General features: G+C 43.2%; 1 protein-coding gene across 1 annotated transcript in view; it reads left to right on the top strand.

Moving 5' to 3' along the window:
- Window positions 1–6,025: 6,025 nt before the first annotated feature.
- Window positions 6,026–26,218, top strand: part of SORCS1 (sortilin related VPS10 domain containing receptor 1) — a 226,156-nt gene continuing 205,963 nt past the window's right edge. The window contains exon 1 of the mRNA XM_053450012.1: window positions 6,026–6,949. Coding sequence (XP_053305987.1) covers window positions 6,026–6,949 — 924 coding nt within the window. The remainder of the gene's footprint in view (window positions 6,950–26,218) is intronic.

Here is a 26,218-nt window from a genome sequence, read left to right as displayed (position 1 = left end):
AGCCCTGTGTTACTTTGTTACTTGGTATGTCTTACGGGCATCCATGTTCCTGTGCAGGTGGCCGTGTCCAGCGACCTTTACAATATTGATGTTAGCAGCTCTTTGCTTGGTTTTCCATCCCTACGTTGCCCATGCCTCTGGCGCTTCATACCATTTTTGTCTTCCTACCTTGGCCATGAAGTGACCCGGTTTCTTGGTGATCTTTCGGTGCTCTCTTCTGTAACTAATACTCTGTTTCGACCTCAGATAGACCCTGACTTTGATGAAACACCATCCGCCCCAACCTCTGCCTTGTACTTTTGAACACTTACTGCCCGCTCCGGCTTTGGTCTGAGTTAGGATTCCAGGTTAAGTCTGATCTCAACTTTATATTTAGAGTGAAACTGTGGAGGTCACAGTACCTGGAGGCTCAACCGATAGGGAACGTGACTGCTGGACTGAAGACCTTATCTACCTTTTTTTTTTTTATCATTTTAATTATTCTCTTCCCTTCAATCGTTCAAGTTATTAATGGTATGTAAATGTGGATTATTGGAAAAGAACTCCAAAAAAACCCACATTTTTTAACTTTCGAGGGCTGCATTTATGCAGAAACAGTTATATTGAAATCAGTTCCATACTCATTATTATTCTTCAGGGTATATATTCATTCATGCACCACACTCTAAGTTCTTAGAAAGTTTTAATATATCATTTTATAAGTGAAGAATGAGTGTTTTTAGAATGTTCGTGTTTAGGCCAACCTAATACTTACTCTCATGTGTCATTGAAAACAATGCGGTTTACAACACTATAGGAATATCGCGCCACCATGATCTCCAAACCCACAGACACAGCTTCCTGAGCGCGGCCTCATTCAGACTTGGATTCTATCCATAAGAATGACGACTCATGCATATGGATCAGGCCTTTGGAAGCTCTGAAAAGGAAGCTTCTTATTGTTCCAACAATAGGAGCACATTTTTTGTAGGTCAAAGGACCTCTTCAAGCCCCAAGACCTAAAATGTCCAAAGCGACTCTATTTATCATAGGGTCAAACAAAGAAGGGCGTTACCTTGCCGAGTCATATTGTGATGAAAGCGGTGATCTCATTTGCATCGGTTTAAGAAGCCAGTGAACGTTTTTTTTAACTTTTTTTTAAACTATTTTTCTGTGAATATGTTTTAATAGGTTTTTATAGATATTTTAATAATTTATTTTTGATACTTGAAATATATTATGAAAAGAATCCAAGCAAAATAAGAGACCGCTTTGTATATTTATTGCTTATACCTGCCATGTTTAGGCAAATTATGAGCCACGTATATATTTTATATATATTACCAAAAGATTCAAGCAGCGTCATCCAACATTTGCCAAAGTAATAAGGTAGAATAAGTTAAACCCCTTTATTCAAATCTTCTAATGCCCATGCCAGTTCCTCCCTTTGTTATGTCTTAATTGTGAGTTTTCTGATGGGTTTTGAGGGGAAACGCCTGGGCTGTGTATCAGTACTGAAGACGGGATGGGAAATATGAGATGTTGTTGCCCAACCCATGCATTGCTCTTCTAGGGAGCATGGTCTTCATCCCTCCCGATATGATGTCATCTCATCTTGTGTCACATGAAAGGCTGACTTGACCTAAGTGCCTACTGACAACGCCCATGAAGGCTGATATGTAAGTCTTGGGTTGTCGGTACCCTCGTGCAGGAAAAATGTGCCTCGAATGTCAGTTCTGAACTGCCCATGGGGCAGGATCAGATTGGTATGTGGATTTTAACTTTTTTAATGGCACAAGAGAGCCAAGATGCTCCCAAGCGTGGAAACACCTTTGAGCAGGCAATGAAGCGCCTGTCTTGGTGAGCATCTCAAACTTATTTTGAATTAATTCCTTCATTATAGTCTTTATATTTATATACATACGTGTCAACCACAAAGGTTAGCTGAGAGACACAATAGTAATTGTTGTTCTGATTTTAAGAACTTAATTTACTAGAAATTGGACTTTTTAAACAAACATAACACGCAATTCCACACACGGCCATAAGGGGCAGTAGACTTAAATACAGCCAAGTTTTTTAGCACATTTTATAACCAGGTCCACTCTATGATCCTACAATGTGCTTGTCTTTATTCAACTTCACAGACTGATATTTTATTGCCTTTATGAGTGCAACTTATGCTATAAAGATGGTGATTGTCCTCTTAAACATAATTCAAAGGGGCCTGTTAATTATGCTTAGATTTGAAGATATATAATTTATTTTCATGTTTTTTGTTCATTATTTTTTTTATAAAACTAAAGAAAAGTTGTAACAAACCAAAATACTACAAGGCAAATACCAAAAAACAAATATGTTTTTTGATGTTAGAAAAAAGGATTTCTGTCTCATTTTTCCACCTGGTCTGGTTCTACTTAAGCACATGACTTGTGCATGCGCACTGTTGCATTTCAGCTCAACTCTCATCAATTCAGGCAAAATGAACTCTGATGTGAGACCGGAGCGTCCCTTTTAGTATAGATCGGCTTTCTAATTCCCTCACTCTGTTTTATTTTAAATGTCAACAAGAGATTCCCTTTGAAAGCCTAATATAATTGTCCATCAGACAAAGAAAATTCCCCACGCGTTTCATTGTTTAAATCTGTTTAATGTGACAAAGAAATATATACAATCCCCAAGATGATAATCAATAATTAAAATAGCTCATGAATTATTCAGAGCCATCGTAGGCACATTATAAGTTTCTCTGTGTACTTTCCAAGTTTGACAAACTAAGCTCTCTCTGCTTTCTTTAAATTGCATTGAAGTTTCGCTTAAAGCGATATTAACACAGTGAGGATAATGACCTCCCTATAGAAACATAGAATCTGCCGGTAGATCGGCCCCGATCGGCCCCCGTCTAGTCCCCCGTTTCTCCTGCTGTAAAGACTCAAACCTTAATCAGTCGTTGGTCTCGTCTTAGATTCAGGAGCCGTATGTCTACCCCCGCGCATGTTTAATACCCTCACTGTATTACCCTCTACCACTTCAGTTGGTTTAATGGTTTATCACAGATGTATAGGGGCTTTTTGTTCATGTTTAGTTGTGCTATCTTGACCCAATATACTAGACAAGCACACAAAGTTCTCATCATACTTCCTTGGGGCACAAAACTGAATGTATCTGTCTTAATCACTCAGAGGGACCAGTTGACTAATTCAGCTCTATGGAGGAAGGGACTTCATTATCATATAAAGAGTTATAAAGAGTTATAAAGAGGCAGCTCGGTGGGGTGTTTGGGCAGGGAAAGTCAACCAAACGTGACCAGCCCTGGGAGGAGCGTCGTTACGGACAGGTGGGAACTCCAATGGAGATCCGTGGTGCAACAGCAGATATCTCAATTGATTTTACTGCTTCCTTGGATGGTCAGAGGAGATCAGAGGATCCCCCAGCTGGCCCAAGATCCCTGCTCCCCACAAATGGGAGACAATAAAGCAGCTACGGGACTGTCCTGCAATAACCAGGACACTTGGGAGGTATGCAATCAGCCAACTGGTTGCTATGGTGATAAAACCAGTTTTAAAACTTTGCTCTTGCAAGAATCCCCGTAATGAAAGGATAACAATCATTTGTCTCGTATAATTCCGCTTTCCCGACTTCCAATAATCATTTGCCCTTTTGGGAGCCAAGGATTGGCGTCACGACATGGTGAGCCGTGGAGAGGACCGGGGCCACCATGTTCCACCGCCTTGCACGGTACGTGATACATGTCATGCGGGAGATACGTTTACCGCTCTCTGACTTCCACAACGACAAGCGAGGGGCAAACGCAGAGACATCCTGTTTTGGACGGGCGAGGAATGCAAAGCTAAGTACATGACAGACAGCTGTGTGTGCGTGCAGGCAGCTGTGCGCCGAGGGCCGGGTGACAGTCACCCCGGAGAGCTGCCAACCTCCAGCCTGAGAAGCAGCCAAGAACAGATGTAAAAGAAAAATAAGGAGAAAAACAACTAAATAGGGAAATGAGGGGGATTTAAAAACATGCACCACCATTAATCATTCCTGCGATTCAGTATATGGGCACTCAAAGGGTTAAATAATCACCTATAATTTTTTTGGGAGGGGGGATTTTTCTGTTCTCAGGATCCGTAGGATTAATCCCCCCCCCAATTAAGTCTTCTCTACCCTATTGTTAAGCTGTTGATTAGTTCAGGTAGCCTTTGCAAGGGTGGGGGAGGAGAAGGGAGAGAACTTCTGAAAAAGGAATGACTTGGATGATGGAAGTTTAATTTTTTTTTTTTAATATAAACGCTACTCATTTAGAACCCTAATATTTTATTTTTTTTTCCTTACAATCTATTTTGGTTAAAAGTTCAAAAAATGGTTTCATACTCATTAGCCCATTAGTGTTCTAGAACGGCAATGGTGAAATATGGCAACAAAAAAAACCGCAGGACCAAGGAATATTCACCAAATTAGCCATTTTTTCCGCATTTTTTAAGTCACAAGAATGAAAAAAACTAAAAAAAACTTTTACAAGTAGAAATGTTCTGTGTTTCATTCTGGATCGCCATCGCTGTCAGTCATGTGATATTTTGGGTGACTTTCCCGGCTCAATCACCACACTGAGCTGATGCTTTATGGCAATGCTAATGAAGTCCTACTTATGGTAATGAAGTCCCTTTTTCTATGAATCCTAATTAGGCAGCAGGTCCCTCTGGGTGATTATGACAGGTACATTCACTAAACTAATTTTTATCACGCCTGTGAAGCCTGCAGTATAAAAGTTGGCAGACAAAATATTTATAAAATAATTTTTTATTCACAATGTTTAGGATAATTGTTATCCAACTGTTTAAAAATATATTTTTTTTTCTACAATATGTAAATAAGAATTGAATGTTTTTGTCCCAAAATTAGCTTAGCTACAATAAGACCAGTTATTTTATAAGGCTGTTTACAATCAGTTTTTCTTTTTTAAATATACTTTTTTGAGTAGGAATTTTGCACTAAAGACTGATAAAGATTTAACTCTTTGTCTGCTGGACATAGTTCTTGAGTTTTGAAGGGTTAAAAAAAAAAAACATTAAATGAAGCTGGATTTGTGTGGCCAGCCACAAAGTATTCCTTGCTAAACAAAGTCAAACGTCTGTCCCAATTCTGCTGGAAGGCTGTTCAATATATCCACCAAACTTTGACCAGATCAATAATAAATATATATTGTTGTATGGTATGTATGGTTGTATATAGCATGGATGTGAAAATGATTAACCCTTTAAATTAGCTCATATGCAATAATAAAAGACCAGTGAGTGCACTAATAACAGGTACAAATACAATAAGTATGTCAACCTTAAAAATCCTTTTCTCAAGTAATTTGTATGAAATTGGTCCTTCCGCCCAAGGGTTAAAAAATTACAAGACATGTTTTTTCAGGGTTAATTTTAGAGAAATGGGGTCTGATGATGTTAGATCATTAACAGAATCTAAATCTTTGCTTTGAATTTTTAAAATGATCTTTTTGCCCCCATCCCCCATACCTTACCTGCCAGTTGATATGGGTTGGGGGGGTAAATGAGGGTATTACATGCTGCAGGGGCTTTTTGATTGAGCCCATCATGGCATGGCAGAGGCTGGCAGGGGTTAAATGAGAAGTAAGCATTGTCAGGAGCAGTGACAGTTTCTGCATTACTGCATGAAGCAGCCAGAGAGAGAGAGAGGGAGAGAGAGGGAGAGAGAGAGAGGGAGAGAGAGAGGGAGAGAGAGGGAGTCTTCTCTGCAGATGCCTCCTGCTCTCCCTCTCCTTCACCCCATCTCATTTGCCCTCCACCTCCCACCCCCCCTGCACTCCACCCTCTCCATCCTTCAGTCATTCCTGATCTCCCACCCATCCCTCATTCCCTCTCCTCTCTCAAATTCTCTCTTTTCATTCAGCTCCTCCCCTGTCTGGCAGATTCTACATGAAAACCCTTAGCCACACAGCCAGCCCTGCTACAAGAAGCCCCTTTTATTCCTTGGCTGCACCCTTCAAACTTCTATGGAGTTGGAGTGAGAGGCTGTGAGCATGGGCTTCCTCCCAGACTGTGGGCTGCTCTTCCTACTCATCAGCACCCTGGGGATGGAGAGGGGCAGTGGGGAGCTCACCTGCTCATCTTGTCACCCCCATGTTATTCTGCAGGGGCAGCAAGGGGGGCACTCAGGGGAAGGAGGAATGGGGTACAGGGTGCAGAGGATGCATAGAGGTAGCATGGATGAGAGGGGGCAACAGGCAGCTGGTGGTGATGGTATAGGGGGTAGTTTAGGGGATCAGGACCAGCTTGATGCTTCTTGGGTGGGGGGTGCCACTGGGGCTCTGAGGGTCCTCAGGGGCAATAACTATATGGGAGAGGAGTATGAGGGGGCTGGGGATAAGGTGGATGCAGGGGACAAGTCTCTGGGGACATGGGGGGAGATAGAGGATAGAGTTGGGGATGTCAAGGGTAAGAGTGGAGGGGGCAGTCGGTTTGTGGGTACAGGGGGCAGTCGGTTTGTGGGTGCAGGGGACAGTCGGTTTGTGGGTACAGGGAGTTTTAGGGGTGACAGATCTGGCCACTATATGGATGCCACTGATATTGATCAGGGGGTGAGTGCTGCGAGTTATGGGAGTTACAGAAATGGACAGAATTGGGGTTCCGAGGGGGATCAGGATGGGGGAGACCGGGGAGACAGCAGCCAGTTTGGGGGTTCTGGGGGGGATCAGGCTGACACGGGCAGTCTGTTTCAGGGTGACAGCCGCACACCCCACGGGGACCCCACGCGTGGGCGCAGATCTGAGCGAAGCCCCCGGGAGGCTGCGGGGCGCAGGGTGATCCGGGCTCAGGCCCGGGAGCCGGACAGGGGCAGCCGATTCCGGGCTGAGGAGCTGAGGCTGAGCAGCAGTACGTTCTCCCTGACCGGAGACTCCGCTCACAACCAAGCCATGGTGCACTGGTCCGGGCACAACAGCAGCGTGAGTACCGAGTATCACCTCCACAACTCCCATCACCCTGTCCTGGCCGCTGGCCATCCATCCCTTGCAAACCATATATATATATATGTACACGGTGATATAAACATGTATAGTGATGCTGAGTATCGCCCCCACGTGCTATCGCGATGGGCTGCCTGGGGATCGGTATATTGGGCTGTATTGATGACCCGTATTAAAGCGCTCTCGTTATGATCGTTATGATGTATCATTTTCCGATACATTGTATAGAATGTTTCCGCGATGTGTTCTATAGAGATTCCTTTCCTAAAATCCTCTTACGAAGTGTTGTATAGTGATGCCGAGTGCCTTTGGACACCTTGACCTGTGTGTTTATTCTGTACTTCTCTATGCCAAGGCTGGCTGCGTGTGATGGGAGTAGTAGAACTTGCTGAGTGTGATGGGAGTAATAGAACACCTGAAATCAGGCATTTTGACCGGTCTGTCCAATGTAGATGTCTGTGCTTCCTACATTTAAAAATCAACGGATTCATAGTCCAACAATTGCCCTAAATGACGTCATATTACCCCTTTAAATTGGGGAAATAATAAAAAAAAAGAACCTAAAAGCCCAGAAATGAGAATAATGCAGCTTATTAATAATGTTCCCTAATAAAAGGTAAATCATAGTCTGCATAACATTGATGTTCATTAAATCCCAGAATCTACCCCTTTTGTGGTTTTTAATAAAAAAAAAAAGAATATGGCAGAATTAAGCTGTCCTTCACTTTGGGCTGTGATTAGGAAAGAAACATTGGCCAGCGCCCAAAGGGTTCATTTACTATGCCGTCATTCTGTGATAGTAATTAGAAAAGTCACATGTAAAACCCGAAGGCATGGCGGTGTCTTGGAGGAATCAAAGATGGGAAGATGTGTTGACATGTATTGTAGAGCGGTACTGAGTATCACTAAAAAACCCAGGCCGCAGGGCTCATATGCTCTTTGCATGATGCTGGTCTGCGCATGTTAAGTGCTGCTCCCCTGTATGTGTGGAAATCGGGTACTTGCTTACACATGTCATCCGTGTGAAATACACGCGTGTCCTAGATGAACCGGCCGAGGGGGTCATCCACACGATTCATGAAATATTCTCCGTGTATCATCATCTTTAATAAATACATTGTATTCCTTTCGTGTTACCTTGGTAGATGTAATGTAAGGAAGTTTTACTTTACTGAAAAGGTGGTAGATAAGCGGAGCAGCCTCCCAGCAGAGGTGGTCATGTCTGCTGGCCAATGTTTCTATGGCGCTTGACACGGCTTGAGGTTATCATAGGAAAGCCCATGATCTTGGGTGAACTGTGCGCGGACAGGTGGGTAGTTCTACCCCAGTCCGGCCCTAGATCAGCCCTGAGGCAGTGCAAATCTAGCTTTGCCCCGGATCGCAGCAGTGTCTTTTACAACATGGCTAAAAGTTATTTGTTTTGGGTGATATTAATACAAATTAGGGTCTTCGTTTTCGAAATAATCCACTTTTTTACGCAGAAAGATCATCGCGTGTTTAAAACCCCTTTAAAGCAGTTTTACTTGTACGTCTCAGTCAGCCTTTTCTTAATTGCACTTAAAAAAGATGAGATAAATACAAAAAATACAGAAATGCGAATTTATGGTTTGACTTAAAAATCCAAATTTAATGGGGAATATTCACTAAATAAGAGAAAGGAGAAAAAATATAGAATATTCACAGTTGCCCAAATTACAGTTAAAAAAAGTATAGTTTTTTTTTCAATGGAATTCCCGGTGTAGTACCCTCGCTGACCACTCCGCTTCGTGGGGGCGTCGTCTGCTTGCGTTTACTGTGGGAATTTTTTGCCCTGTGTTATAGATGCATTGGTTATTATGGAAGATTATTAACCATTGCGGAGCCAAATAATATCCGCAAATTTTATCCACTCAAAAAAGCCCTAATTATTTGTAGTTCAATATAGACCATTCTGCATTCAAAATATTTAAGTTATTTTTCAGTTTTCTTTTTGATCATTTTGCTCAGATGTCTTCTCTATTCTCTTATTTACGTTTAAAAAAAATATTATTATTATTATTACTATTTTTTATTATTTTATTGTTATATTTATTTTTTTGCACATAATTCCATTACTATTCGTCTCAAAGATCTTGTATTTACTATTAAATGGTGATTGGTTTAGCTCAATAATGAATTTCCTCATCGGTTCCTCTCCCCTCTGAGCCAAGGTATGTTTAAGTATTGCTGAAATAATATTATATGTCTAAAGACATTTCAAAATGTACAAAAAGTACTACTGAATTTCAAATTTGTTGTTCCAGAAAGTCTGGGTTTTATAGCAGAAAGGGAGCTGCTTACCTGTGTGTGTGTTTTGGTCGGTGACCATGTTTAAATTACAGCTGTATCCGGATTGGCTAAGGTTGTTCCCCCAAGCAGCCAATCAGAACGCAGATCGGAATGACTAATGCTTCACTTTCCATCTTGTTCAGCCAAGTTCTGGGTTCTGTTAATTCTCTGGGTCCGGTCTATTTTACTTGGACTTCTTTCACGTGATAAGTGGACTCTTGAGGGTACTGAATCGCACAAGTTCTGTTACCAGGGCAACAAGCCTCTTATTCTGGTGCTATGAGGATGGAAGACCTGAAAAAAAGATAATGTTCTTTTCCCGAAGCACTTATCTAAAATCAGTGTATAGGAAACGTAATATCTGTAAAAGATGGGCGGTTATATTATGCGATGTTCTCTATCTGCTGACCTGGAGCCCCAAATACTAGAACATTGTTTTGGACCCAACACTGAGATAAGAATAGGAGCTGTATGAGGTGCAAATGCGACCAGGTACCAAGTTCCAGGGAGGTAAACCTTTCCTGGAACCACCATTCCTGGCGGTCTAGTGTGGAGCGTTGAAGGTGGAGATAAATCTTTGGCTCCCTCTGCACTGACATGGAGCGAGTCAAGTTATGATGTCATAACTCAGCAGTTCCTGTAGCATGCATTGAGCAGAAGAAGGAAAGTTAGCGAGATCTCCTCACTCCACAATGGACTATTAGAAGCTCACCGCTCCAGCAAGCCCCCGACTCCCAAGCTGGAGAGGGGGAAGCGACAATTTGCGACAGGGCTCCAGACCTTTCCGAGTACGTGACCCTTTGCCACAACCACCGAGTCACACTCCTGACCCCGTCCTAAACGTCGCGTACTGAATGTTTAATAGAACGTGTGCGGAAACCCGTTCTTCATGGACCGCCCCGCTGCGGATAAAGACATTTTACTTAATCCAACGAGCCGAGGAGAAAGGAGAGATCTCTATAAAAAACCATAGACCAGATACCCAGCAGCAGAGGATTTTATTATAACTTCGACTAAAACCCCAGACAGTTTATGAAGCAGATCCAATAAAAAGTGATGACAAATCGGCGGCTCTATCGCTGTCAGGTTCCGGAGTTTCATGGGTCTCCTGCGCGGCTCCTGTCTGCTCAATGCTCCGAGAATCCAGTGTATTTTGGCATTAAGGAGGCAGATCTGGGTGGGTGGGGGGTGTGTGTTGCAGAACCTCTTGGCATGGGGGCAAAGCTAGAAAGGGTGGCACTGAAGCTGTTGCCCCATGGGCAGCTCTGATCTGCATTAATTGCTTTTATCCCAATCTCACGGTTTTAGGATGAACCCCGTTGACTGGGTTTTGGGGGTGAATGGGCAGATTATTAGTGTTTTTACCCCAGTGTCAGGGTCTCGGGGTGATGGGGTAGATTCTCAAATTCTGGTGCCGACATCTTCAAATTCTAATCTGGTTTCATCATCTCCGAGCATCCCGATTGGTGCTTTTCCCCCTGCTATATCACAGCAGGAATCCCTGCTTGAAAACAGGTGACTTTATTAAGAATATCTTTACCTTAAAACCAAAACTAATGTGTGTCTAACTTGTACTCAGGTGACTATACTGGTGGCATTGATGGATTTACATTTTGCGCGGAAGGGTCACTGGCATCTTTACTAAGTTACAAGGGATTTGTAGATGTGGCACTCTAGGCACTCTAGGCTTATTCTTAGCAGATCACCCAGCCCTGTCTGCCGGACGTGGCTTTCATGCTGGGAGTTGTTGTCCTGCATAAACTTCATGAATTCCGTGCAAGTGTCTGTCTTATGTAGAAGAATCTTCCTTATTGCTGGAATGCATTTTGTTAGATAACCCATTGGTCTCGCTGCTCCTGCAGAGGGTAGTAGATAAGTGGAACAGACTGGTAGCAGAAGTGGTAGAGGGTAATACAGTGAGGGTATTAAACACGCATGGGATAGACATACGGCTCCTGAATCTAAGACGAGACCAACGACTGATTAAGGTTTGAGTCTTCACAGCAGGAGAAACGGCGATGAGACGGGGGGCCGAATGGGGCCGATCTGCCGGCGGGTTCTATATTTATATGCTTTGCCCTAGTCTGCGACATCATTACGTGGTCCCCCAACAGGGAGCAGGAGGACTAAATGGGGTACAGATCTCAGTCGAAGGGGATTCAGGGGACCGCAGCAGCTGGGTCTCTTCTGACGATGGCCGCCCGTGGGCTCCATGCAACTTCTGCAGTTTGCCGAGCGTTGGAATCGCAGCCATCCATGCAGACTGCGCTCTGCCGTAAACACAAAATAGAAATAGATACAGGAGAAGTAAATATTCCCAATACGAACGCTACTCTTCCTCATTATAAACTAATACTGCACTGGCCGCTAGAGGACTGCCCTGGGTAGAGCTGGATTAAGACACAATAGGGCTTGGTACTTGCACAACTTTCTTGGCGTGAGAATAAGGGTCTTCACTGTCGCTCTTGGGGGTCTCTGCCTTCACTCCTATCTCTCATCACTATTTTCTGCCAGATGTTGCAGAACCTTCCTTGTGTAAGGGGACGCTCCAGCCGTCATATACTCGTTAATCCATACGAAAGCTGAGAAGTCCCTTTAAATTTTCACAAGGTCGCCCCCCTGCGATTTGCATCCCCTCTATGTATTTGCCTCGTTCCTTGCCCCCCCAGCTATGTGGCTTGGACGGGATGAGTTTGGCTCGCACCCACATGCTATCCTTACTGTCAGCTCTGGTGCTGTCTTCTGAGAGGGTCCACATTGATTTCATGCCACTGATTGGCTGATTTAAACAGCCAATCAGTGGCACAAATACAGGACCTTCTGCTGGAGCTGCAGCTTCCCCTAAAGGTTGATAGGACGATACCTGATGATGCACAAACCATGCTCTCTATCAGTGACATGGATCAATTAAAGAGATCGCTCAAACTGGTCCATGGCAGGCGCCCAGGGCCCCCCACAGACCTCGCACCACAAGCCTTTCCAGGATCGGTGCTCCTTATCGCTGCGACCCATCCATACTAAGACTTAATCTCTAAACACCATATTCTTCATAATTATAACAAAGTTACAAACTAATTGTTCCTCGTCGCTGGCAGACACCGGACTCCTGGAAAATGAGCCAATTCATTATTCTTAGCCCGAGAAGCTTATCGTATAATCACATCACCCTGCGCATGTTCACCCATAAATCTAACCTCATTCATACGCGTCAGATCCGCTGCGTTTTCAGGAATCGGGGTCTGACTCGGAATGTGAAGTTAATAACTCGCGTTCTGTAATTACCTGTAAACTCACCCGGCCCCCCGAGGAGCGCGTTCGCAGTAACAGGGGCGCCCGCCGCGTGTCTCCTTCCGCCTGCGGATCTCTCGGATTCTCGTCCATCGCGCTCTGTAACGGAAAGCCGCGTCTCGCCGAGATGCTTCCCGTTCGTTCCCGTCGCTGTCGCTGAGAATTGTCTGTTTACGCGAAGAGCGCGCGGTTTGATCTGTAATTTAAAAACATAAAGGGATTGTTTTGCAAGCAAAATTGAATTTGCATTTTAGATGCGAGGATCCGGCGGCTCGGAGCAAACCGCTAAATAGTGTTTCAGGAAGAGAGATTAATTAGTGGCTGCGCGGGAGTTTCTGCATTTCCTGCATTTCCTGCATTATTTGAATTTTCTGCATTTTCTGCAATGTTTGCATTTTCTGCATTATTTGCATTATTTACAGGCTCTCTCCACCTAGTGTATCGGTTGGTCTCAGTCTGTCAATTCTAGTCTTGTAAAACCCCTGGAATATCTGTATTGTATTAAGCGCTGCGCGATATAAATAAAATATAATAATATTAATAATTAATTACATTATGTGCATTATTTGCGCTATCTGCATTATTTGCATTATCTGCATTATTTGCATTATTTGCATTATTTGTATTATTTGTATTATTTGCATTATCTGCATTATTTGTATTATCTTCATTATTTGCATTATTTGTATTATTTGTATTATTTGTATTATTTGCATTATTTGTATTATCTGCATTATTTGTATTATTTGCATTATCTGCATTATTTGTATTATCTGCATTATCTGCATTACTTGCATTATCTGCATTAAGGGTCGGAGATGTTCATCAGGATCGGGCGGCGGTGGGCAGACAGAACTGTCTTACAGGGACCCTCCAATCATCAAACGCACTCTAATGCCCATTAAAGGTCCTTTTAAATTTGCGCGGCGTTGCTTTTAGAAATGCCCCATCCCCCACCCCCCACCCCCCAGTTATTTTCCGAGCAGGAGATGCGTTTGTACTCAATATACATATCCAGGGCTGGCTGTGCAAATACTCCAGGCAGGGGTCGGATGAGATCCCATTAAACATGCGCGGAAAGTGCTCCCATTGAGTTTAATGAGAGCTCTTTCCTGCCACTTACTGGCTGCCGACCATGGATAAGAATGCGTAGATTCTAGATTGTAAGCCTGTGAGCCGAGCTCTCTTTTATCTAATATATCAGCTTGCTTTAGTCTGTCGGTGCTATAGAAAGAAAAATAATAAAATCCCCATCCTCTAAAACAAAAGAGCCCCTCCCCCAAACGCTGGGCGGTGAGGTTGTTGCGTCTCTGGGCAGATGGGGCTTTGGTGGGAGAAGTAGTGGGGCTTTAGAGTCCCCAGACGTCTGCTTCATCGTTACTGGTATAAAATGTGTGTGTGGGGGGGTTTAAGCAGTAAACACACCCAGCGCTCACCATCCAGCTCCATCCACCATGCATTCACCTGTATAGAAAACCCATGAATGGAGCTCATAAAGGATCCAGCCACAGAAGACATTCTGCTTGAAGGAGTGACCCAAATCCTTCAAATAATGTCAGCCCAGGGGGCAATTATCCCCCTGCCCCCCGGGGGCTTCCCGTATGATCTTTCACCGGCCTGGCAGTCTACCGGAGGATCAGGAGGATCTCAACCTCTCCCGAGGATCCATCACTTTCTCCATCCTTGGGAAGCTCTCTAGATTGGCGCCGCGCATGGAGGGCAACCCTTTACCTCCTTCCCTAACACTCACTCCATATGAAGCGGGAAGAGGAGACAAGGGGCAAATGAGGGGCAAATGAGGGGCAAATGAACTAAACGGGTTCCATATGTGTTCCTGTCGACTATTGCGCAATTAATGAAACGACTTATTTTAAGGGGAAAGCGGATACCTGCAGTTAAAATATCTCCCTGCATTTATATTTATGCAAATGATGTCTAAATACTCCATCGCACGTTAATTGGAGATATATTTAGCACCCGGGCTGATAAATGATATAATGTTTCTGAAATTGGCTCATCATATAATTGCAGAAAATCTTCTCGGCTGTGATAAGGAACAGCGCGTTCTCCCCGTGGAGGAGACTCGATCCACGCGCCAGTCTTTAGTCTTCAGATAAATGGATTTGTTGAGCCTGGAGATATATGATCCATAACTCAATTAAAGGGACAGATATAGCTAGATTTAATTGAATCCGTCAGTGACGTTTCCCAACCTTTCTTTTTTCTCTTCCGTAATAAACATCGTCTCAAAGGAGGAGAAAACATGGGATGTAAGGAAATTTTGCTTTACTGAGATGGTGGTAGATACATGGAACAGCCTCCCAGCAGAGGTGGTAGAGGGTAATACAGTGAGGGTATTAAACATGCGTGGGATAGACATACGGCTCCTGAATCTAAGACGAGACCAGCGACTGATTAAGGTTTGAGTCTTTACAGCAGGTGCGACTAGATGGGGGCCGAATGGGCCTTATGTTCATCTCATGAAGATGTCGGTTGAACACATCTCCTGGTGATGGAGAAAGGGTTAAATACATTCTGCAAAATCCCCACCATCACCATGCAAGGGAGACACTATGGAAATTAAAGTGCACATGACGGCCGGAGAGTCCCTTTAAATACATAAAAAAAAGTCTAAGACTTTCAACTCACCGCTTTCGAGCCAAACCACAACATCAGAATCATCCAGGCGTTTGTTATAAAATATATGACATACCCTCATAAAAAAAAACTATAAATAATATAATAAAAAATAGGATTTTTGCAATCTCTTCACTCTTTTTTGTTTTTTTCCCCCCTTTTTTAATTTTTTTTATTTTTTTTATTAAATGTAATTAATTAATTTTTATTTTATTTTATTAAATCTAGAGCCGTTATGCTCCATTATATTTCTATATTTGTTCGTGATCCATGGCCGGTTTCCCTATGCATTCAAATCCAGCATTGCTTCAAATTGTTCCTTGTTTTAAAAAAAAAAAAAAAAAAAGAAAGAAAAAAAATACTATATAAGTTAATTTATTATTTTTTTAATATATATTTTGTAAATTCAATTAATTTTTACAAAGAACTTCTTGATAACCAAACTCCCCATTTTCTTTAATATATATATATATTTTTGTTTGTTTCTTTGAATGCGTTCCAGATTCTAAGTATATCGATGTTCTTCTGCATGAATGTTACAATGTATCGTAGCGAGAATTCCAATGAGGTTTTAAAAGCGGCATTAGTCATTAGAGCGTTCCTCGGCCATCTCGTTGGACGCTTTCCGCAAGAATGTCTTAATCTGAAAATGATCTTAATTATGGATGTTTATAACGGCTCTTTTATATTCGGCGTATTTGATCCGGAAGGTGAATGAATGCTATCTTTGTATGCGATGGGGCGAGCGGGTAACCGCCGAATGAGTGTCTCCCAGCAACATCCTTAAAGCGTCTCTCGTAATAAATAAATAAGAAGAAGCCGCACTGTAGATAAAAGGATATTAAAGTACTAGCTTTAATGTATTAGCTTAAGTAGAAGCTGCAGCTGCTTCCTGTTTCGGGATCTGATGATTCCCTCCACTGATTGGCTCCTTGGAAACAGCCTATCATTGGCAGGAAAGCGCTTCCATTGCAATCAATAGGAAGCGCTTTCCACACATGAGCGCGGGGGGGGGCAGGATAGACCCCTACAACATAATGATGTGGGTCACGGCCAGGACTGCCCACTGACTTCGGGGGCGTTACCGCTGATGTCGGTGGGCGGTCTCGCTGATGTTGAGGGCGTTCCCGCTGCCTTCAGTGGGCATTCCTGCCGACGTGGGAGACACCCCCATTTAAAGAGAAGTAAGGCGCGCCAGGGCCCCCATTCCCGTGCGCCCCGAGGGTTCGATGGTTGACCCGGAGAACTAGATAACCGCTTCCCAGGCATGATCATACCCAGCAAACATTCTGAGCTCCTATAAAAAGAAGGGCAGGAGAGAGGGGGCATCAGGGGTATTTGGGGGGGGCAAAGAGGGACTGGGGCTTTCCCAGACAAAGGCAGTTAGGAGGTATGCCTTCGCACAAGGGGTTAAACCCATTTAGAAGATGAAATTGAAATGCCATCTGCGACACGAATAGGATGACTTTGCGGCATCTTTTAAGTAATGTGTTTTTTAGGCTATCAATTCTGACTTCACAATGTGCCTGGCGGCCGTCAGACACGCTGCTCTCGTAGAATATCTTAACCTCGGTATTATGGGGGCCGGCTCCTTAATGGTTCCTATGAAAGATCTTGCGCAAGACGCAGCCTTTTGTAGAACTTTCTCTTCTGCCGGGTTTGAAAGCGCTCCGCTCGGCTCCGAGGCTGCCTTTTAAACGATTCCCCGTAGGACGCGGACGAGCCACTTAAGACGACTCCATTCGGAGTTTCTGGAAATAATAATAATTTATGTTTTATGCGGGGCTCGTCGGCAAAGTAGATGAATGCAGACGGAGGAGTTACGTTGTGGGCTTTCTGTCCTTAGGAAGACAGAATGGATTTCGGTACTTAAAGAGACGCTCGGTCATAATATATGCGGCTCGGTGTCATTGAGTCGCGGGAATGATGTGGTTATTAACAACACTTAAATTGGAGATCTTTTATTTTATGTTCACAGAACATGATCCGATTTCTATGATATATATATATTAGACTTGTGCATTCTGATTCATACAAAATGTAATTTTAGCTAAATATGCCAATTTCGTTAATTCGGATGAATTTCTGAAAAGGAGGAGGGACGTAACAAACAAAAATGAAGCAGAGAGCTACAGGGTTTTTTCTTTGAATTTCGTTGCTTTCACTCTTACTCACGCTCTCACACATTCTTACACTCTTTTTCACTCTCTCATACTGTCACACTCTTACTCACTCTCTGACAATCTCTCTCACACTCTTTTTCACGCTCTCTCACTCTTTATCATACTCTTACAGTCTCTCACACTCGTACCCACTCTCTCTCTGACAATCTCTCTAATGCTATCTCACACTCTCTTTCAATGTCTCCCTACTTTCTCCGTTGAGCGCTTCCATGTCCTGGTCTCCTTTTCTGCAGCTCTGCTTCTTCTCTTGCCTGTCTTCTTTCTTCTATCTTCTTTCTTCATCCACTTCTCCCCGATATCAGGTCCGTTAACCTGGCCTCCCGGAGCGCTTCTGCAAAAGGGTGGAGCCTAAGTGCACATACAATAGGAGGAAGGGGGGAGAGGCTGTCCCAGTGGGGCACACAGTGGCTCCGCCCTTTTGTGGAAGTACTCCAAGATGCTAGAATAATTCAGATGGAATCACGAAGAAAGAGGAGCATTTCTGCATCTCTCTTTTCTCCGCAAATCCATCTGCTTTATTCTGGCATTTTGGGGTACCTTCGCAAAAGGGCAGAGTGACAGTGCACCCCCACTTGGACAGCCAATTGGGAGAGATGGTGTACGCGGAGGCTCTGATATTTTGCAAAAGACCCCCGGGAGGCCTGGTTAACGGAGCTGATGCTGGAGAGAAGTAGGGAATGAAAGAAGACAGAAGAACAAAAAGAGGCAAGCGAAGAATTGTAACTGTGGAAAAGAAGACAGGGACACGATCGACGGAGAAGGTAGAGAGACGGTAAGAGAGAGAGTGAGAGAGAGTGAATGAGAGGGTAGGAGAGAATGAACGAGAGTGTGAAAGAATGAGAGCATAAGAGAGTGTGAGAGAGTGCGAGTGAGTAAATATGTAACATAGAATGGAGCTGGACACCTGATTGTCTGTGATGCCACAATAAGGTTCACCTACATACTGCAAACCTATTCCACGAACAGCAGCACCTGGACTACGGAGCTTGCAATCTATTTTAAGAGGCATTCATAAACCTCAAGAGGTGCTTCTAAATATGAAAAGTAATAGCTTTTCTTTTTTTTTTATTTAAAGCATTAATCACAAACAGATTTGCTTGATTGTTGTGTTTTTTAATCAGGCAATCCGTTGGGAGGTGTTTCCCGAACACGTTAAATATTTACCTCCTTTTTTTTTTTATGCAAAATTAAATCATTTGATAAGACAAATTTAAATTGGCAAAGCCCGGTGAGATAATTAGCATGCGTTACTTTTTTTTTCTTTTTACTGCCAAAGAGAGTGTTTTATCACAAACTGGAGAAAGCGTTACTTTTTTGGATAAACAGCTTCTGTTCTCCAGCCAAACCTGTGGGTTGTGTATCAAAGCTTTACATAATTTGAGATCATAGAATGCGCTATTGAAATGTAAATCTGCTCAGGTAATTATTACCCCGGCGGTGGACCCAACTTTTTAATGAGCTATAAGTGATGGAAATACCGTCCTAACTTTCAAGTGGCCAAGAAAGGGCACTTTTTTTTGGAATTCTGGAATTTTAACTTACTTAACGACCTATTAATAGCTAATTAATATGTAATTGAATTCTTTAATTTAAATACATTTGTAAACGCCGTGCAGATTTACTGTACTTCAAGGTGTATTTGGGAAACTCAAAACCCAAAAAATTCTGAGAATCTTGGTTAGACATGGTTAGATTCAAATGATTTCATAAATTATTATTTATTTAATGTTATTCCTTGTGAATTTAGGGGGAAATTTTTTTTTATTGAAAAATGATTATTTTTGTTAAAATATGGAAATGAAGCAACCAATAATTCAGCTTCAAAGGTAATAATGACAGCTGGTGGTCTCTTATGAAGATGATTTCTCCGTTATCAGATGATTTCTATGTATAGAAATACAGAAACATAGAATGTAATGCCAGATAACGTAAGGTCCTTATACCCTGACCTTAATTTGTATCTGGATACTGGGGACCCAGCTCGGATTTGCCCTATGGCACATCGGGCAAATGCCCAATGGGCTGCTGGCCATTGGTGCCCCATATCCCCCATACTACTGAAGCCTACCATAGCATAAGAACGTAGCTTGGGCACCCTCTTGTCTAAACCATGCTTCTGGGTCGTCAACAAGCAGCTGGACCATCGCTGGAGAGTCATGGCTGGTATGACGGCATGGCGCCGGGTTCTCTGAGGCTCTCATGTTGGAATCCAATATTTACAGAAATCTGCAAATCACAGGCCCTTGCCGCTCGATCCCTTCTACGATTTGATGTCGGAGAATTCACAGTTTTCTGTTTATTGCTGTTTTTATCACTTCCAGAGAGCGCGTGGAATACAAAGTAACAAGTGTTAGATTTTAGCGATTAGGAGGTGGAATAACCAGCACCCCGAGCCGGGCTTATATTAACGTCTTTTGCACATGACAAGAGATGTTTTAATTGAGAAACATATTTCAAAGGTCGTATTTCATTGAATGTTTAACAGAGAAACAAACAATTTTCTGGCAGATCGGCCCCTTTCGGCCCCCTCTAGTCTGCCCGTTTCTCCTGCTGTGAAGACTCAAACCTTAATCAGTCGTTGGTCTCGTCTTAGATTCAGGAGCCGGATGCCTATCCCGCGCATGTTTAAATCCCCTCGCTGTATTACCCTCTACCACCTCTGCCGGGAGGCTTTTCCATTTATCTACCCCCCTTCCTTACGCAAGCCTCTGAGATCTGCTGGCAAGAAAGGTGGCATGATCTGCACTGTAAGGGTTAAAAACGGACTCTTACACACAGCGCATTGAGCGGTAGGGGCGAGATTACAGATGTCCGAAGTCTTTACCTCCGCGCCTTACCTCGTCGTCGCCCCGGGAAGCATTCTCACCCCGTTGAGCTCCATTAAACCTGTTAGTCTATAGAGATGTACAGGTGGTTTCTATCACAAAGAGGAACGCGGCGTGAAAGCTAAACGCGGCTCCTTTCTCTCGGCTCCGTGCTTTGTGTGAAAGATACATCGCATTTCGCCGTTCTTTGTGAATCTAAAGCTTTCTATTTATTACTTTGTTTCAAACTCCCCCTTTTTTTTTTTAAACTGAGGCTCTGAAAAGCTTAGTTTGTCCAAATAGACTGATAATTGCCTGGAATTCATTTTTTTCCCCCTTTCTACTTTATTGTTTATACTCTGCTTTTAAAAAAAAAAAAAAAAAAATGTAAAATAAAAGAACAATGAGGAGGGGAAAAAAAATGAACAATTCTATTTTAATGCCAGATGCATCAAATTTGATCGGCTCCTCGGGCCGTCCTAAATTTGTAATTTTGCCAAGATTCAAATTAACGATCGTATGAAAATTAAATGGAAAAACAATTTTCTTGTTTTCATCGGGAGGAACGTCGAGATATTGACGGGCAGCTGCCTTTTTTTTCAGGTTGTTTATGAGCTATGAACAGTAGCATGAATTGAACAGAGGGATTGGATTTTTATTCGATTACATGCTTTGTTTTACTGTTTAAATATATATTTAAAATATGAAAAATATTTTTTCATTTATAAAGCCGTTCCCTGCTGTTTCTGTACACATTATCGGGGCTTTTAGGGCTGTAGAACTCTGCGATCCCCTCATACCCAGCAAACATTCTGACCTCCTAGAAAAGAGGGGCACCAGGGGAGGAAAGAGGGGCACCAGGGGAGATGAGAGGGGCCTCAGAGGAGGAAAGAAGGAAACAGGGGAGGAGAGAGGGACATCAGGGGAGGAAAGAGGGACACAGGGGAGGAAAGAGGGACACAGGGGAGGAAAGAGGGACACAGGGGAGGAGAGAGGGGCATCTGGGGAGGCAAGAGGAGGCACTTGGGAGAAAAGAGGTGCACAGGGAGGACCCAAAGAGGGACTGGCCAATGGGACATCGGATATCATTGGCATCAGTTAAGAAGTATGCATGGACATCTAAACCCATTCACCTCTCTATACTGTAGATGCCACCTTTATATTTACAAAATTCACTGTGTCCCATAGTTTGTTTCTGGTCCAGTGTTGGGACAATGATTGATTTGGTGGGACAACCAACAAATGGGACATAATATTGATCGTCGGGAGAAGGTCAGGACTGGCCATCGGGCACAACGGGCAGATCAGGTGCTGTAGCGTGGCCAGTGGCTGGTTATGCCCTGCCGTTGGGTACGTGAGCATAAAAACATAACGTGCAGCCTCACATATCCAGTCTCTGGCCACAATCATGTCATCATCATCATCATCCTGACTGGCCCTGATTAGGATCTTCCTGGTAGCTTCAGGACAGTTGGCAGCCCCTCTACAAATAAATACTACCGCCGTCTACCATCGCTGGGTCATGCCTAGAGCTGCGCAAAATACGGGAGAATAGTTTTTAAAATATTGCGTTGTGATGTCACCAGCGTGACTCTGTTTCTGCACCGTTTTCTCGTTAATGTATCAGTGATGTATGTAGGCGCGGAAACAGCGTTTTACCTTGGGGTGGAAAATGCTACTTTCTGCCCGTTCTCAGAGACAGGACTTTTCTTTTTTGTATGTTTTCGCATCGTTGATATTATGTGGCTTTGACTTTGGAACCAGAAAGTCGTAGTCCTTTTTTTTTTTTTTTTTCCTTGTTTGCCAAGGAACAGAGCCGAGTATAAATAAATGGCAGCGCTTTATCGGGCAGCCGTTCATTGCTCTTGCTGGTAGCATCTCCTGTGTTGTAAGTCTGACACCTGAGCCCTTATGGAGACATATTGTAGCCGTGTACAGCGCTGCATTCCATGGAGCCCTCCATTAACCCCTTAAGGACAGTGGGCGGTCCCTAAACCCATTGAAAACAATGCACTTTGAGCCCGTACATGTACGGGCTTTGTCATCAAGGGGTTAAATATGATTCCGAGCAGCAGAGAGAAATGCTAAAATATATAGCGATTCTTTCTGCATTTTATTTCGAGGGTAAAAAGGAAAAAAAACATGCCTTCCTTTCTCTGGCGGAGCCACTCGATAACTCATTTAGATTCAGGGAATGTATGGTGTCAGAAAGATTGAAGCTCCATTAACACAATATTCAAATTGATGTATTGAGCAGAGGTTTCAGTAAAAATCCACAGTAATGCATCTCTCTCGGATAACTGTGCGATGCGTGTAAGCTAAGGAGAGAAAAGTTCCGAGTTCAGAACTTCTTTCACTTTACTAATTATCCATTCATTTATCTGCCCCCCCCCCATTGTTGAGTTGCTGGTTGTTGCCGATTGGTGTCAGGGTGGGATGAAGAAAAGTACAGAGACCAGATAACCATAGTCGTGCCACCGATCTCAGCTTCTCTGATGTGAACTCGATTGATGATGGTGAGCTTTCGTCTTTGCCCCGTAACGAGGGGACGTTTACAGGGATAATTAAATCTTGGTGGACGGTAGCCTCCATCAGGACACTGGCCTCCGATATCCGGTTACTCCATAAAGTAACTACCAGACTACGCTTGTATTGTTGGCCTAATCCGTGTATTCTGGTCGTGGTGATCTCCTCGAGGACATTTTGTAAACTCCGATAGGTCGAGATGTGTCACCTCTTTCCATGTATTGGCAGAGACATTTCCAGGGAGGTCCTTTATGACCAAGAAGAATGAACCAGAAGACCATGGAGTCCAACTGCGTCATTACTTGTGTGTTGCCTCCTTCAACCAAACCCTGAACATCAGCAAATCCAACCGATTAAGAATTAAGTTGGCACTCTGCATACGATGAGGTGATCCATTACATGATAGACCAGGTTTCAGCTCAAATTTAACTCTTATGAATCTTTATAAGGTCTTCTTAAGGGTTTGCTGAGGACCAGTGGAGGACTGATAGGTTCCCTAGTGGATTACCAAAGACAGAGTATCTATCTTATAGTACTTGAGATGGTTTGTAGTACCTTTAGCTGCACCAATGTTTATAAAGGAAGGTCTAGGGTCAAATAGGCTCAGAAGACCCTTCGTCAAGGCAAGTCCAAAACAGGAGCCTTTGAGCCTATGTGACTTTTCATCTTACTCTGTGACCGTTGGTCTGGTAAAAGGTATCACAGACTTCTTTCTGGCAAAACCAATTGTTATGTACTTCAGACACATGCTTTATGGCGATGCTAATGAAGTCCGTTCCTCCAAAGACTTTAATTAAGCAGGGAGTCCGACTGGGTGATTAAGACCGAGCCATTCTATTGTTCCCCACAGGCAGTATGATAAGGGGTCAGGGTGTTTGTCTAGTAGATCGGGGGTCAGATAACAGAGCGAGAACGGCTGATATGCAGCTGCCTGAAAACATTATATTATGGGGCAAAAAACTACAACTGGGGTAAAAAAAAAAAACAGCGTGAGATATTTGAAAGCTTTATTTTTTTCCTGATTCCAGTGATTTTAAATTGTTACGAGTTTCTCTTTAAATATGAAAGCAACCACCATTGATTTTCTTTAAAATAGTTATTTCCAATGACTGCTCGGCAAGAATCCAATTTGAAAATGGGTATCCGAGTGCAATTTAAACCGCGGCACTAAATTCCAATGCATTTCTTCTTCACACAAAACAACAAACTACCTGATTTCCCTGGGTGTTTATTCCACAGCATGATTCTAGATTAATCCACCAAAATATTGGCAGTAGCCACATCAAACAGCCATTTTTCATGTGTTTTCTGCGCTGCTGCAGTCATTATGGAAATGCATGAAAAATGCTGATTTCAGACTTTTCCCCCGGATCCAAAAAACAAACCCAAAGTTCCCATATACATTTCTGGCGGTATTTACCGAAAAATAGTTAAAAAAAATAGCTTTTTTTGTGCGACGGTCACAGTAAGTGTGGGATGTTTGGATATAAGGATAGATTTTTTACCGCTTTCCGGATTTGCCTCAGGGAGAGGATGGAATATTGCAAGTCGGGATCGGGGGAGATTCTGTGGAACGCGGCCTAAGCGCAGCATACTGCGACTTCAATAATATCAGGATGAATTATGTATAACGTATACTCAATCATACCCTGCAGCTACGTACAGACATGGCGGCGTCTTGGACGGTATTGCTCTCTTAGATTCAGGAGCCATGTGGCTATCCCAGGCATGTTAAATATAAATACCCCCTCACAGGGGCAGAAAGTGGATGGAGCCAAGCGAGTCTCTCCAACCCATAGGTGGTATCTTCTTACAAGGCACTCTGGGACTTTTTAGGGTCTCACTCAATTTCTCTCACTCTCTCTCACCCTCTGAATGTCTCCCTACCTTCTGTAAGTGTCGCTTCAAATTCCGGTCGGTTAGCAGCCGTTCAAAAAGAGGAACCCCGACCATTTACTACTCTCAGATTACAGATACATTTACAAGAATATTTGATTGTAGTTTTTGCCTCATAATATAATGTTTTCAGGTAGCTGCAGGATTATTACTGTATATAGCGCTGGGGGGTTATATTACTGTATACAGCGCTGGGGGTTATATTACTGTATACAGCGCAGGGGTATATTACTGTATACAGCGCTGGGGATTATATTACTGTATACAGTGCTGGGGGTTATATTACTGTATACAGCGCTGGGGGTTATATTACTGTATACAGCGCTGGGGGTTATATTACTGTATACAGTGCTGGGGGTTATATTACTGTATACAGCGCTGGGGGTTATATTACTGTATACAGCGCAGGGGTATATTACTGTATACAGCGCTGGGGATTATATTACTGTATACAGTGCTGGGGGTTATATTACTGTATACAGCGCAGGGGTATATTACTGTATACAGCGCTGGGGATTATATTACTGTATACAGTGCTGGGGGTTATATTACTGTATACAGTGCTGGGGGTTATATTACTGTATACAGCGCTGGGGGTTATATTACTGTATACAGCGCTGGGGGTTATATTACTGTATACAGCACTGGGGGGGTTATTACTGTATACAGCGCTGGGGGTTATATTACTGTATACAGCACTGGGGGGGTTATTACTGTATACAGTGCTGGGGGTTATATTACTGTATACAGCGCTGGGGGTTATATTACTGTATACAGTGCTGGGGTTATATTACTGTATACAGTGCTGGGGGGGTTATTACTGTATACAGCGCTGGGGGTTATATTACTGTATACAGTGCTGGGGGTTATATTACTGTATACAGTGCTGGGGGTTATATTACTGTATACAGTGCTGGGGGGTTATTACTGTATACAGTGCTGGGGGGTTATATTACTGTACACAGTGCTGGGGGTTATTACTGTATACAGCGCTGGGGTTATATTACTGTATACAGCGCTGGGGGTTATATTACTGTATACAGCGCTGGGGGGTTATATTACTGTATACAGCGCTGGGGGTTATTACTGTATTCAGCGCTGGGGGTTATCACTGTATACAGCGCTGGGGGTTATTACTGTATACAGTGCTGGGGTTATATTACTGTATACAGCGCTGGGGGTTATATTACTGTATACAGCGCTGGGGTTATATTACTGTATACAGCGCTGGGGGTTATATTACTGTATACAGCGCTGGGGGGTTATATTACTGTATACAGCGCTGGGGGTTATATTACTGTATACAGTGCTGGGGGTTATATTACTGTATACAGTGCTGGGGGTTATATTACTGTATACAGTGCTGGGGGGGTTATTACTGTATACAGTGCTGGGGGGTTATATTACTGTACACAGTGCTGGGGGTTATTACTGTATACAGCGCTGGGGTTATATTACTGTATACAGCGCTGGGGGTTATATTACTGTATACAGCGCTGGGGGGTTATATTACTGTATACAGCGCTGGGGGTTATTACTGTATTCAGCGCTGGGGGTTATCACTGTATACAGCGCTGGGGGTTATTACTGTATACAGTGCTGGGGTT

Source organism: Spea bombifrons, chromosome 11 (genome assembly GCF_027358695.1).
Source record: "Spea bombifrons isolate aSpeBom1 chromosome 11, aSpeBom1.2.pri, whole genome shotgun sequence".
Lineage (NCBI taxonomy): Eukaryota > Metazoa > Chordata > Amphibia > Anura > Pelobatidae > Spea > Spea bombifrons.
Note: the sequence above shows the minus strand (reverse complement) of the source record. Positions and strands in the feature narration are given on the sequence as shown.